The sequence below is a fragment of the Molothrus aeneus genome, chromosome 16 (assembly GCF_037042795.1).
Source record: "Molothrus aeneus isolate 106 chromosome 16, BPBGC_Maene_1.0, whole genome shotgun sequence".
NCBI classification, from domain to species: Eukaryota; Metazoa; Chordata; class Aves; order Passeriformes; family Icteridae; genus Molothrus; species Molothrus aeneus.
In genome coordinates this window covers 10,819,901-10,835,201 of record NC_089661.1, presented here as the reverse complement: position 1 = coordinate 10,835,201, position 15,301 = coordinate 10,819,901, and the positions used below count along the sequence as shown (strand labels likewise).

Here is a 15,301-nt window from a genome sequence, read left to right as displayed (position 1 = left end):
TTCAAGTGGTTAAAAAATGAGCTTGTTAAAAACAAAAAGAGCTTGATCCACATCCATGTACTGGAGCTACCACAGAAGTGAATAAAAAAATAGAAGAGTGTATTTAATTTTGCTAATTCTTAACTCCATCTCATAGAACCAACTCATAAAAGTAAGATTTATTATGATATACAGGATCAGAGGAGATCATAAATGCTTCTCACCCTCTGATGACATCAGAGTTGTGTCCCCTGCCCTCAGCCTGCTGCTAAATGAGAATGGATCAGGGACCAACCCCTGACCCCAGCACACCCACTGGCCCCAGGTGTCACTCTCAGGTGTCACACACCAGGGGCAGGTTTGTTCTGGCAGGAATTTTGGTGTTTGGAGCAGCTGAGAGCAGAGCCAGCAGTGAGGTAATGCTCAGGGGATGTGGGCTCAGCTCTGAGGCTGGGCCACTCTTTATTCACAGCATGAACATGGCCTGAGAGGGCTGTAAAGGGAGAGCATGAATAAATACTTCTGAATAAAGTACTGGAGACTGAGGTTTGATGTTTGATTCTGAAGGAGTGCAAGTGTTACAAAGAACACTCCCCCCCCAAAGCCTTTCTAACTGCAGCTTATTTGTATCAAGTACAATGTCAAAAATCATTACTCTGAAAATAATTGTGGAAAAACTTTAATACACATTTTTCTGTTCATTTAATACTGGCAGGAGCTGCTTAAGTTGCCAGTAATTGCTGGGAATCAGCCTATATTTCTATATTCTGAAATTTGCAAGTCACTTTTATATGCTGTGGCCTATGGACTTTAAGATGACATCTACTCTGATCACATTAACAGTTACTTTGTAAAAATCTACAACATGCCCTTGAGCACAGAAAATAGTTGAAAACAGTTTAGAGACTTTAGATTTTTAAAACCTGTGATATTTCCTTTGAAGAATTTATTTTACATTTCCCTCTGACTGCATAGATCTTGTTGGATGGAGTGAGGAAAGTCTTTCCCTTAGGGATTGTAATTGTTTTTTTTTTGGAGTGAGGGAATAGATGTTAGCTAAGAAACTGTGGCATTATTTTAACAGCTGTAATTTAGTCCTGTTTACTTGAGGACTAAAGGAGGCATAGCAGAAAAAAACAGGGAACCCATTATTTTATCTCTGGTGCTTACTTCATGTGAAAAAGTCAATTACTGAAAAATTACAGGCAATGCTTTGTATTTTTAGCCATACTGAGACTGCAAAAATTTCATAGTGTCAGGCTGTTTAGTGCCACGATTATGTGATCAAAGGTGGAGTTGTCTTGCCAGGCTAAGCTCAGCTGTTCCACAGCAAAGAATTCAAATGAAGAATAGAACTAATGAAGAAAATGGCACAAAGGAAGAGGAAGCAGCAGAAAACCGCAGGGTGTGTTTAAAATGGCTTTGCTGAAGCCATTTTAGTGTGGGGTATTTTAGAGCAGGGCTGTGCTGGCTGAGCTGGGCTTTGCTGGTACCTTCTGCAGCTGAGCCCTCTCCAGGCCCCTTCCGTCGCCCTCAGCACAAGCAGGAAACATTATTTTACTTAATAAATCACCGCCAGCGGCTCGGCAGTGTAGTTTGGGATGCAGGCTGGTGTCGCATCCTCACGGTGCCGTCGGAAAGGGAATTTTTGGGCAAAATTGTGAAAATCCAAATTTGGAGCTCGAACCCCGCGGGTCAACAGCGCTGCCCGCGCGGCGCCCCCTGGCGGCACCGGGCGCAACTGCACCCGGGCGTGCCGGGACCCGGCCCTGGGGGAGAAACCAAAATGCAAAAATTTTATATTTATTTCTGTTAGCAAAATACTCTTTATTTACTTACCACAGGGAGTTTCAGAACCAAAGGTACTCGAGCATCAAAGTTTCAGCACCAGGCTCTTCTTCTGCGACAGTATTTTCTCCCAGTATTTGTATTTTATCACAAAAAAGAGTCCTTCAATCAGTAATTTCCACCAGAACCTGTCTAAAATTAAATTAATTCTGATGAAATTAGTTCTTAAAATTACGGGTTAATATTATGCAAAGTGTAACTCACTGCTTTCAGATAAGCTGGAGAGAGGTTACAGATTTGAAGCAAAATCACACAGAGAAAAAGCTATAGAAAAAATGCATTAACGAAGCAGTTTATAAAGCCTAGTAATAATATTGTTCAAAGCTTGCCAAGCAGTTGGGTGGTATGTCCGTGGTGGTCAGAAATGTTGGTAAAGCATGCAAGAACATACCTGAGGTGCTGATAGAAGCACAGCAGTGGGAGCAGCAGGAGCCCTGGCTGTGTGACTGAGCAGGCTGGGGCTGCCTCTGTCCTGCCTCTCCCCTGAGATCAGCACTGGGAAGAGCTGGAGGAAAAGCAGCTCAGGTGGGACCTCTGGGATTGCCAGAGCCAGCCCCAGGCAGTGCTGTGAGAGGTGACACTTTTCTTGGAAGAGGTAAAGGAAAACAAGGTAAATTTTTAAAGCCCTCCCAAGGCAAATTTCCTACATGAGGGGAAGGGTGGAGGATGAAGGGAATAAGAGTAGAAAGAGAAAAAAAAAAGCTTTTTCCCTAAGAAATAAAATTAGTTATAAGCAAACCCATGCTCCTATGAGCTTGTGTGGAGCATATTAGAGCTGAGCTCCCTGTTTACTTTGTGTGTCCAGAAGTGTGAGTGGCTTTCCCAGTCTAAAAGCCAAAACCTGACAAAACCAGAGTGCAGTGATGGAACATGGAGGGAATTCTGCCTGGAAGACATCTTTGTTTCACATCTCAAGCTGCCCTGTTTTACATTCATCAGGTTACTTAATCCACTTTTATGTGGGCTTGTCTCTTCTTACACAAGCTATGCATGCATACATTGTTGTTTGGCTGGATTTTAAGAATCAGAAGTGTTGGCTATGATTCTCTTTGATTATATAAGCTTTTAAGTATCAAAAATAGGGTCTGTGTTTTGTAACATAACCTCTCCCTTTGCTGTGAGGCAAAGAAAGTAGGGAAGAGGTGGTGATGGGTTGGGATGCTGAAGACACTGGTGGGGGGAAGACAAGAAGTGTGAACAAGCTGCAGGAGGTAAAACAATGGCAGTAAAGGGTCTGAGGAAGGCCAGCCATGCAGCTGCAGTGTCACCAGAGCAGGTGGATTTCTGGCAGGAGATTTTTGCCTAGATTGGAAATTGGGAATGGGCAGAAATGCAGAGAGGCCATGGAGGATGCAGGAATAGTAATCAAAGTGGGGGATAACTATGGAGGGGGTAAATACCTTGGCAGGATGGTGGGGAGTGCATTTAAAGATATTTCTTAGAATTGCTGCAGAAGAAAAGTAAAATGGAGCAGGGGGAAGGCAGTGGAACAATAATTAGGATTGTGTGAATAACAAGGCTGAATTGATCACAGAGATTGTCTGTCCTGGCAAAGATAAGACTGGAAGGAACATTAAGATCTCCCAGATTTTTCCTGCTTTTAGAGATGGCATTAGTCAGTCCCATGCTTCAGCAAAATGAAGTGCTTTGCCTTTGGCCTTTATTGGTTGCTGTAAATCATCAGCCCCAAGGAGTGGTGAGGGGTGTTAGAAACCTTCCTGGACTGAAAGCATCTCCTCTGGGTCAATTCCAGTGCAAAGAGAGATTAGTTACCTGTGCATGAACCTTCCTGCACATTTTCTGTGAATTATCCAGGTCTGTCAGGCAGAAAAGTTTATGAATGTGCTTGAGGGGGGAAAAAACCCCCAAACATTTAGCATGTGCTCGGTGATGTGGTTTTTGAATGCAATGTATACATTGTAGGAAGCAGAGCAGAGGTTTGATGCTGAGCTTTGATATCAAATGTCTGACTTGCTTTGGAAAGTCTTTTTGGGATGCTGTTGTGAGGCTGCACAGTGATTTGGAGCCCCCTTAGGTGCTTTCCTTCCTTCAGCTCATCTGAGTTTTCAGGTAGTGACAAAGCCTGAAAGGAGAGACTGGGAGAGGAAGGGATTTTCTGTTCAGAAATGCTCCAGTTGACAGAGAAGAAAGCTTCTGGGTCAGGAAGTGTGTGTGCTCTTGAGCAGTGGTCTGAAAGGAAGGGTAAACCTAAAAACTGTCTCAGCATTGTGGCTGCTTCACTTGCAATGCTTAAACTCACTAAAAGTTCATGGAAGAATTATCTGGGGGTGATGCTGAGGACAATATGCTAAATTCCTGTGGTTGTAGCTGAAAGTGGACATGCAAAAGATAAATTGGTTACTGCAATTGTATTTATTGGTTCTTTCAATTTGAGGCAATGATCAAAGGCAGTTCCACTGCCTTGCTGTTGTGCCTTCCATGTGTTTTCTCATTTGGAGGTGGACACAATTGGGCAATATGATTATGAATTATCAGTGCCATCCAAAGAGAGAGAGGGGGAGAGAGATATCACTTGTTGTCATGACAACAGAAGATGATGAGGTGTTTACTTGAAGCTGAGTTCTGCACAAGGATTCACATCAAGCTGCATCTGAGGATCGGTGTTTGAAGAACTCCTCTTGAGACAGTTCATTTCTGCTTCCAAGCATTGGCTGCATTTGTGCAGCTTTACCCCAGGATATGTGGAAGACATCTCTCTGAAAGCTCAGCCCAGGACAGAGCAAAGGCTTTATTTGCAAAAGGCAGGCTGTAGTTCAGGAATGGGGATCCTTCCCAGCCTGCAGCTATGGAAAACCAGCCAGTCCAGTGCCTGCTGTTTGTATAGAAGGAGTTTGTAGTGAAGAGACTTCCTTTTAAAATGAATCACACAGTAACTCACTTTTATAATCCTTTCAAATCTTCTTGGCTTCTAAAAGTATTTGAGCTTAAGAGCATGCTTTGTAGTATTAATTTTATCTCACTGAGCTTCCTTTTGTATATAAATCTGTGCTGGGGTGGGGGAGATATTATTTATTAATTCCTTGGAAGTGGCTTTTATGCAATGTGTACTGAAGAGAGAAGAGTGTATTTTATATTCAAATGTGGCAAATTACTACTCTGCTCTCTGAGTAAATATGCTCTGGATAAAAAGAACTGTGTAAATGCTGCACACCATTAGTTACTCCACTGCCCTCTTGTTGTACTTGCCTTTTAGTTAAATTTTAGCTGCTATTCTTCAGAAAAGTCTTTACTGCCTTTCGGTTAAACCCATGAAGAAGGTGAATTTGGTTTTGTTCATTTAATATAGTCAGAGACCATTAACACTATCAGAGATAGGCAGTCAGTAATGTTATTTGAAATTCTTCAGTCATAGCTTTTGTTTTTAAACACTAGATGTTAAATATAATTGTAATATATAGCACACATTTGTACTTGAAATATTTTGCTTGATTGTAGTTTAGGAATCTAGAGGCAGAGGGGGGTAAGGAAGAAGTTGATGAGAATGCTGAAATAGGATTTGCAGTTCTTACACTATAGGAAAATCTAATTGAGTCATTTTTTAACATATCTAGTCCTGCTATTTGAATGTGAAATTACTAAGTTTCAGTAAGGATTTAATACATCTGAAATTCTGGATTTTTGGTTACAGCACCGAGATCAATTGTATTGTGGCCTGGGAGTTTTGGGGTTGAAAGCCAAATTTAAACCTCAATTGATGTCAGAAAGAACTTGGCACTTTTTGAGGCAGGTCAAGGTCTTGAAAAGTCAGATCTTTAGCCAGCCCTCTACATTTTATCTCTGATCTTGTCCCCTGAATATTTCAGTAATGCCTTCTTCTAAACAAGAATGTGTGACTTGTTGCCTTGAGTCGTGCAGCATGGGAAATACTGCTCAGTTATTTATTTCAAGCAGCAATAGTGCATCAAAGGCTGGTGTCAGAGGTTAATGAGAAGGGCAGTGCCAGTGATAGTGCAGGAATTGACTGGAATAAGACCAGAAAAGACAGGTGGCATGATGAATTTGATGCAAACACCAATGGCCAAACATATATTAATCATCCCTTTTTCTTGCGAGCTCGAAAGTTGTGAGCCTGTGCCAGTTTTCTGTACTGCCCTTTCCTGGTGCCATCCATACCTGATGAGCTGTGGATCAGTCACTTCCTCTGTCAGTGGGACCAGCTGGTGATGTTGGGGATCTGCCACTCGTGCTGGTGCTCCCAGATGCTCCCTCCTCCCCTCACTCCCATCCTGGCTCTGAGTGGAAAATCTCACTGGAAATTTCCTGTAGGACAGAGGCCAGGTCCTGGCAGGTCACCCCTGTTGGAGGAATGTTGGTTTATGGGGTGTGCAGGGAGCTCAGCATTGCTGTGTTTTCTTTTTGGGTAGCCTGCAGTGCTGCTGAGCTGAGTTGTCTGAAAAATCCTGGGGTTGTTGAGGGAGTCATGGGGTGACGGCTGCATGCACATCCCTCAGCATGGCTCTGGGGCTACCAGGCTCTGGGGTTTGCCTACACAGAGGAGGTGGCAGCGCATGAAACTACTGCTGCAGCAGCCAGCTTGCCTCCTCACAGTGCAGTGCTCATGCCCTCTGGTTTGCTGTACCAGGGAACAGAATTTATGGCCCACCCCATCTCCAGTTCTCCCCTGCCTTTAGTGGAGATTGGGATGAGCCAGCCCCAAGGCTCTGGGGGAGCAGCAGGGGCAGTGACTGTGCTGTGGCTGAGCAGTGCCAGGGCTGAGGAGGAGGGCTGGGTCTGAGCACACAGCCCCTGTTCCTCTGACTGACAGATGTGGATGATGCAAAGGGAATTTTACGCCTTTTCGCTTTCCCTTGGATCTGAGGAAGCTGAGGGATAGAACATGGGGCTCTGGGAAAATACTGTAATTATGGGTAATCTGGTTTGTGTCTATCCTTTGGAAGTCAAATTCAGTGTATGAATTGACAGTCTTGCAACTCTGACCTGCTTTGTTGAAGGTTTTCTGTACTGTTCTCTATTCTTGTTACTCTCTCTTCAGGGATTCCCTTTCCTGTTTTATTCTCTGTTCCACAAGCATGAGATTTGTAGAATAACCTCCCTATTGGCCAGCTGGTGCTTGGCCAGCCACCATCTCTCATAGTCCTCTGGAGCCTACCTTGGATCCTATCTGCTTGGAAAGAGTCCCATTGAGTATAAATCAGTTGTATGGCAGAAATTCTGGAGTAGGGAGCATCTTTGTTGTTTATGGTGATGGTAAGCTTGCAAAGCAGAGCAAGATGAAGAAACCGATCTAATTTATCAATGTGTGACTTCTGACAAATTGTTTGTACTAGAGACAATGACGTGTACAAACCAACTGAGAAAATAACGCTGTGATGTTGGAGAGTAAGCAATGGAAGTTTTGCTTTCTCAGCCAGGAGTAGCTGCAAAGATATAGATACATTGGTTTACATACATTGGTTGCCATGATGTGTGAGAAAGAGTAGAGCAGGTGAAATGCCTGTACACACATTGTGGTTAATGCCATTCTCATTAAATCTGCAATTTTCGTTCAGCAGTACAAACTGACCGTCACCCTAACACAGACGCAAATGGGCTGCTGATAGCCATAAAAGAAGGTCAAATTGACCATACCCATGGCTAAGAGATGCTTCATTGTCTCTTTTTGCCTTGCAGGAGGAATGCAAGCAGATCCTGGCCCGGCAGAAGTCCAGCTCCCAGTCGGATTCCCACGACGATGAGATTTCCCCGCCGCCGCCCAACCCGGTGGTGAAGGCGCGGCGCCGGCGCGGTGGGGTCAGTGCCGAGGTGTACACGGAGGAGGATGCTGTGTCCTATGTCAGAAAGGTACCCTGGACCCTCCCTCTGCCTCCCAGATGTGCAAGGCAATGGAGTGGCTCATGTTTTGTCCCTAATTTGGACTCCTGGGCCAGCCTGGCGGATGATGTCCTCATGCTGGCATAAGCAGAGCCTGACCGTCTTCACACTCAAGGTCTTTTGTGTCTCCTTGACTGGGGATTTTCCCCACCAATGAGATTTCAGCATTCACTGTTCCTTCTTTTTTAAGATGTGCTGCTCATCTGACAGGGTCAGTAATTCACAGCCATTTTCTTGATAGCCACTGGCTTCAGCATCTTCTGAGTTTGATCAGAAAATCTCATAATTCAAGACAGCTTTTCTATTGCTGCATTTCCTGTTTGTTTTATTTTTGGTTTCCAAAAGTCAGATCTGCCTCAAGTTTTCTTTAATCTAAGTCATTTAGGTTTCCTAGACCACTCAGGCATTTATTTCCCCTGTTGATTAGGTACCACTTAACTGAATTTTGGAAGTCTCTTGACCATACTTGGGTGATTTTGTGTGACCATTGTCTTTGTAGAAATGCCAATCCCAAATTAGATAATTTCTTCACTAGGAGCTCTGTTTTGGGCTTCCCTCTTTTCAACTGCCTTTATTCACAAAAATATCTAGCTATGTTATATCTTTGATATCTCTTAATAACTCTGCATTTTTTTTGACACTGGCTAAAGCTTTCAAAGATTATTGAAAGAGGGACATTACAATAGCATATGTCATGTTTGTTTAGGGAGCCAGGCTGAAAATGTATTTCATAAGGTTGACAGATGCTACTAATGTGCTTTTGTGCACGCCTGGAGTAGCTTTAAGTCAAAGAACTTTTTCTTTATGGGAATGCATTTTGTCAGTCACTGTTTTTTGGCAGAATGCTTTTTGCCTTTGCAGTCAGATGTGCTTTTGTCATCTGCTTATGATACAAGTTCACTGGCTGCTCTGGGGATTTCTGTCCCAAGAAAAAAAGAATTGGGAGAGCCATTAATCCTAAAAACAAGTGTGTAAGAGTATTCTTGTGGCAGTTAAATAATGTTTGCAAGTGTAATTTGCAAATTTTAACAGCACTGTGGTCAAGCTGTTAATGAATGCCCTGCACTGTTAAAAACTTGTGTGATACTTCAGAAGCCACTTTAAAACACTTTTTTTCTGTGCATTTTGCAATATCCCCCTCAAAAACTTCCATGAAGAGATCCCATTTGTTTCTGCTTCTCATGGGTTCCATCTGACTCTTCTGGAAATCAAAGGAAACATCCCTTCCCACCCCCCTGAGCAATTCTTTTATGTTTATAATGAAACCTGAAGTAAACTTTGTTTTCTTCATTTCTCAACAGTGATGTCAGTGAGCCCTGACAGTAGCATGAGTAGGCAAGAACCAGAAGCAGCAATACAGATCATATTCTGTGTGTTCTTTGACTAGTCCTGTTATGATTTTGATTTCCTAGGAACTGACTGATCTTAAATAATAATAATTTAGGGGATAGTTTTTTGTACAGCTACAGATGCTGGAAGGAATACAGAACTAGCACTGGGAGGATTTGTGTCAGTGCTTTGTCTTCTGCCATAAGCAAATGAATCCCATGGTGAAGCCCATGGTGAAACCTATGGTGAAACCCATGGATGTGATTTCGAGAACACAGAAATAAAAGGAGACACTGAAAGGACAAATTATGGAACAAATTTAAAAGAGTAAAAAGCAAGGCAAAGGTTGTGTTAGCCTATTGCAAACAGATGGCATTTTAGATAGTAGTCAGGAGGAGCTACTGGCTTGAATTCAGGTGTTGGATGGAAGCACATCTGGGTTATAAGCCAGTTTGGAGGATCCCTTGAAGGGGTGAGCTATAGCATGAGTAGTGCTAGAGGCAATGAAATGAGTTATGTCCCTGGAGAGAAAATCAAAAGAGATTTAGCTCTGTGATTTGAGCAAGCACATGGCATGGCTTCATTCCGGGGAAGATCTCTGTGGAGGGTTAGTTCATCCTTGAACCAGAGAAGGCAATATTTGTCAACACATCTGACAACACAGTTAACAACTAACAGAACAGGAATCTGCTCTAAAGAGGGTGATCAGCTTGAAAAGAACATCCAGTGATTATTTGGAAGAGAGATGTAAGAATTGGCCAAGTGATTCTTAGCAGCATTTGACTTTGGTCAGATGCCTGGTCACACCTAGAGAGCCTCTCCTGTGTTTTCTGTGTCCCTGCCCCAACAAACCCACAAAGCCTTGTGGCTTTCACTGCTGCAAATTTACACTGAGGAAGGCTACTCAGTGCTATTTCATAATCAGACAGAAAGGCTGGAGTTGAGTGTCTTGGTGATCTGATTATTTACCCTTTTGGCTCATCAGCAGTAAGCTGAGCTGGTGTATTCTTAATAGAGCAAGGGTTCAGGTCTGCAATTCAATCCAGTGTTCCTCTGATAGGGTGAAAACCAAGAATAAGATACTGGCTGAATTTAACATTGAGAAATTTAAACTTTTAGATAATTAGATCAGATTTCACTCTGATACAAACATGCAGTTTGTGCATGTATACTTCTCTAGACTTAATTGGAGTAATCTGATTTCTGCAGCAGTCAATACAAGAGAGGTCTGAAGCCAGTTTAACTTTAGATCTTCACAGTGCAGTGTTTCCCTGTGAAATAAATCTTGATAATTCTTTGTGGGAACTGGTTCTACATCAGTTTTACCCTTTGAGGCATCCTTCTTTGGGTTGGATGGGTAGTTGCTTGCCTTTCCAGGATGAGGGAAGGGAAGTACCTACACACAGGTAGTAACTTGCAGCAGACAGATACACTAATTTTTTAAGAAAATGTGAGAGCTAAATGCCCCTTATGCGACCTTTGCTGTGCAGTAATCGAGACTGATAAACAGATTTTGATTTTCAGATTGCAGTAATGTTTATTTAACACTTAAAACTTTTGCTATGCTTGATTCTGGCTTGTTATAATTAAACTGTTAAGGAAAATCACATTATCAAAGACAATGGATATCTTTGACAGGCCATAATTTTGTTACAAATTTCTTGTGTCTCTCCTACTCTTGGAGTCTCTGACTGATAGGAGAAGATACTTGACAAATAGATACATTATCTATGGATATCTTACCTAAATGGTTGCCAAAATGGAAAGCTTAGCTTTCCAAAGTGGAAATAGTCCTGAATTTCAACTTTTATTTTAAGCAAATTCATGCACAACAGGACTTTTGACATCTCTCCAGTTAAAAAATAAAGACCTCTTCATCCTCAAATGGAAATTCCGCTTGTTTGCCATGAAGCCAAGGCACAGGATTTGACTCAAGTGGGCCTATCAGGAGCTTGGTTCCTTATACCACAGGCAGTACTGAAAAATATGATGTATTCAACACATTTTTACCTTTTTCCTAAAGAAATGTTGCTATTTTCACAGTTTTAAAAGTAGGCTGCTTTTGATATGGGTTGGAAGGAAGAGGAATATAAAATACATTTTCCTCAGTCCAAGATATTTGAAAGGAGACTACATAGCTGCCAATACCTCCTAATTACAGGATTTTATGGATATCCTTCTCCCCAGTCATCCCTGATCTTATATTGCCTTTCTGAGTGTCATTTTGAGAACAAAATTTCTTATCCTCATGTTATCAAAACTGTAATTTATTACTTTCTTAGTGGCTTTATATTATAGCCTAATCCTGTCTCAGTGCCTGAAATCAAATCACATCCATTTTCTTGAATAGTGGAATTTTCTGTAGATTCCATGATTTGTGAGTGAATACAATCAGGCATGTAGTTACCTCTCATTCTTTTCTCTACAGGTTATTCCCAAGGATTATAAAACTATGACTGCTCTGGCCAAGGCCATCTCCAAGAATGTGCTCTTTGCTCATCTTGATGACAATGAACGAAGGTATGAGGGGTTTTATGATTCAAAGGAATTCACAGCTTGGTGTGAGGACAAGAAATTAGATTAAATTTCATCTCAGGGTCCACAACTGCTGTCACTGATGCATTTGAGTTGCATCCTCAAACATGCTCATGGTATTCTGACAGAGGGTAAAACCACATGGTAAAAAAGGACAAGGACAGGTTAGAGTGTATTCAGACATATTTAATGTTTTCAGAACAGATGGGCCTGATAAACTTTATTCTAGATTATTTAATTAGCTAAAGCAATCTCAGAAGCATTTGTCATTACTTCTGAAACTCAGGCAAGACAGGTCAAGAGCTGAATGAATGGGAAAGAAAAAGCATAATGTCTCTAAAGAGATAAAAGGGAATGACAGGAAAATTGTTTTGTTCTTGGAAAAACTGGAGCAAACAAGTTATGTATAAGCACCTGAAGGAGACCAAGGAGTTCAGTAACAGCCAATGTGACTTAAACAGCTCAACTTCCAGTAATGATTTTGACATTAATGTTTATAATGAGTTCATAAAAAAGCCAGGGAAGTGTGTCTTTAGTGAAACCACTGTGCAGCCTGTGCAACACTGATGGAATTGTACAAATAGCAGGTATCACTGGTCCATCATTCCAGTGGAAGGGTGTATTGAAGGGGTTGTTCTGCTTTTCACCATTATTGTCATTAGTGGCCTCAGTGGGACAGGTGATGAGTGTTGAATTTTTAGCTGACATGAAGATGGGAAGGGCTGCTAAAACACTGGGAGACAAGGGTAGCATTCAGAATTATGCTGCCAGCTTGAAGGAATGTTCTAATAAAAGCAGGATGGATTGACACTGAGCCAAGGGCAGAGAAGTATTCCTTAGGCAGGAAAAACACCTTTATGACTATAAGACAGTTTTGGTAGTTCCTTGAAAAACTATGTGGAACTTATTGTGACTCATGGTCTGCATAATAGTCACTAATGTAAAGCTCTTTTTTGAAAATACCAATGTTTTTCTGGGGTAACTAAACAGAACATGCAAGATGTCCCAGTGTTGGAAAGATTTCAGCTGGAACAACACAGTGTCCAGTTTGGGCATTGCACTTCAAGGAAAAACAGTTGGAGGGAATTCATGGAGGAGTGGTGGGAATGATCCAGATCTAGATAACATCACTTCTGAGGGGAGAAAGGGATTGCTTGGCCTGCAGAATAAAAGCTGGGGCAGAGGGATGCAATAATAGCTTATAATGGCATGTGGGTAATGCTATATGAGTGATAAACTGCTCTGTGGGCCAGAGGGTAAAGAAAATAAATTTTAAAAATTGTTTTCTCCAGTGGGAGAGAGTCAAGCCAGATCCAAGAGGGGGTCTGTGATTGCTTGGGTAGCTTGTGGAGGCTCCACCACTTGAGGCCATGAAGGACAGATTAGGCTGTGGTCTGCCAGGAGGGACAAGATCAGCCCTGCCTGGCAGCAGATAAGGCTCACTGAGGTCAGGAACTCCTCACCAACCCCACTTTTCTGTGCTTCCATGGTTAGAAAAGACAAAAACTTTCTCTACACTGGTGGTTTCAGTTCTGGCAGAACATCAGCAGCGCAGTCCCTCGGTGGGGCTACTCAAATGCAGTCAAAGCACATTCCAAGAGTGCAAATTTTGCTCCCTCTTGCAGATGTTGACACAGTTTAATTACTTTGCCATCTTAATGATATCCTGTTAACATGCAGATTTCTGGGGTAATTAGAAGAGGATGAAGTTTGCACATTTCTTGTAGCTTCTTCACCCACAGAGGAGAATCCTTGTACAGAACTGCTGTAAATCCTGATTATGCTGTCAGCATGCTGATGTGCCAGGCACTGAAAGGATAGATTTTAGGGCTGGAAAAAAGGACATTTCAGTAATTTGTTATCAAAATAGGGTGAGAGGCAAAATCTGAAGGACAAATGCTTTTTCTTACACTGTGCTGATTGCACATCATGATCATGGTCTCTCCTATCTGTTCCCTGTGTCCTATTTTCCTCTGTCCTGTCATGGATATGTGGTAGGAGTGAGAAGAGACCTGCACAGGCTCCCTTGTGTATGCTGCAGGTGCATTGTGGACTCTTTGCTTTTGCAAACTAAGGCTTGGCCAGGTGGATTCTGCCTCTGCTGTCAAAAGATTCAGGAGCTGCTGGGCTGTGCACTGGAGCATGGTCAGGTACAGACCATTTCCCTGCTCAGAGATGTGTCTAGAGGCCTCCTTTGAGCTTCTTGATGAGCACAGCAGGCTATAGCTGACATCAGGAAAAAGAAAAGGAGCCCACAGAAAGAGGCATATTCTGCTCTGCAGACAAGATTGAAATGAAGGAATAAATTGACATCATGCTCTTGCCCTTGTCTGGTTGCATTTGTCAAGTGTGGAGAAGTCAGCAAGTCAGAGCACACCATTGCCATCACTTCCAGTCTGCATCTTCTTAATGCAAATATGTAGTTCAGGGAAGTAAGTGGTAAATTACTTCATTTGGGCTCTTGCAATGGTGGAAAGCTGGGTAAGGTTATTTTATTTTCTGTGCTGCAGTGATGGTGTTTATTAGCTTCTGTTTGTGCCTTCTACACTGAAGATATTATCATTGTTTTATCTAATTTCATGTTTGACCAAAATGTAGGAGGTGTTCAGGTGGGGGAAGGATGGACTAGCAATTTCTCATTTACAATGGATGACTCTTACATTTTTTCTTTCTTCAAAAAGATATTTGTGTTAGCCTGCTCTGACTTGTGTTGCACTTGCTGCTTGGCAGCTGTGAAACTTAAACCCTTATTTATAAAGGCAGAGTGTAGCATACAATCTCTGTGTCAGAAATTCCACATGAAGGGTTGGTTGCATGAGAAATCATGCTGAAGTTAAGGTAAACAAGTATCTTTTTGCACTGGTGTTGGAAATACTTTGGTTCAGGTCTTATTTTAGATCACATCTTTCCCTGTGCCGTGCTTCAGACGGGGCTGCCATCCATGTCCTAGGCACACACAGAGCCTCTGGTGTAAAATTATACTGAAAAGTGCAGTGAAAGGGAAATGTAACTGCAACAGTACCAAAAGCAGCAGAGCTACTTATCAGCAGCTTTTGCCAAGATGTTCAAGAGCTGCTAACATTGCAGAGAGCAGTGCAGCTCTGTGAAGTGACCTGGCAGCCCACTCTTTTCTCATGGCACTTGGTTAAACTCCGGAGTGAAGTCCTGGTTCTCTCAAAGCCAGAGGCAAAGTGCCCACTACCTGGAGTGGGAATGTGGTTTTAGCTGTGAGGAGCTGCTGTTCTTATTTGAATATATATAATATGGTTTGTCTTGAGGGGAATTTCCTTGCTGATCTTATCCCTTCTGGCTCTAAGGCGATCTCACGCTTCAGACCCGCTCTGAAGAGGATTTAGGGTTTGCACCAACATCCCCCTTTCCTTTGACCAGTGCTGCCTGGGAGTTTTGCACGAGGCTGGTGAGGCCAGTGCTGTGCCACTGCTCTGCCTCTGCAGCCACTGAGGGATTCCTGTCTGTGCACAGATAGAATTACACCCAGAACTTGGCAGCGCTCCATTTCCTCTCCCACTCCTGGATATCCAGCAGATTAACGTCCTCTAAGGCCTCCTAGTTGTGAAATGGTGTATAAAGTCAAAATTGGTGACAAGGGGCCAGCCTGAGTGACCTTTTTCTGACCTCTTGTGATTAATGTCTTCTAACCCAGCAGTGTAGCTGTGAAGATTTTCTATTGTTCATCACGTAATGCTGGAATACAAGCACACCCACTTGGCTCTGCCGTGATGTTGAATAGTAAAGG

The 15,301-nt window shown here is 42.5% G+C and overlaps 1 protein-coding gene across 1 annotated transcript in view; it reads left to right on the top strand.

The window, feature by feature from the left end:
• The window catches only part of PRKAR1B (protein kinase cAMP-dependent type I regulatory subunit beta), a 93,134-nt gene that overhangs the window by 3,854 nt on the left and 73,979 nt on the right, over positions 1–15,301 (top strand). The window contains exons 3-4 of the mRNA XM_066560682.1: positions 7,480–7,650; positions 11,438–11,529. Coding sequence (XP_066416779.1) covers positions 7,480–7,650; positions 11,438–11,529 — 263 coding nt within the window. The remainder of the gene's footprint in view (positions 1–7,479; positions 7,651–11,437; positions 11,530–15,301) is intronic.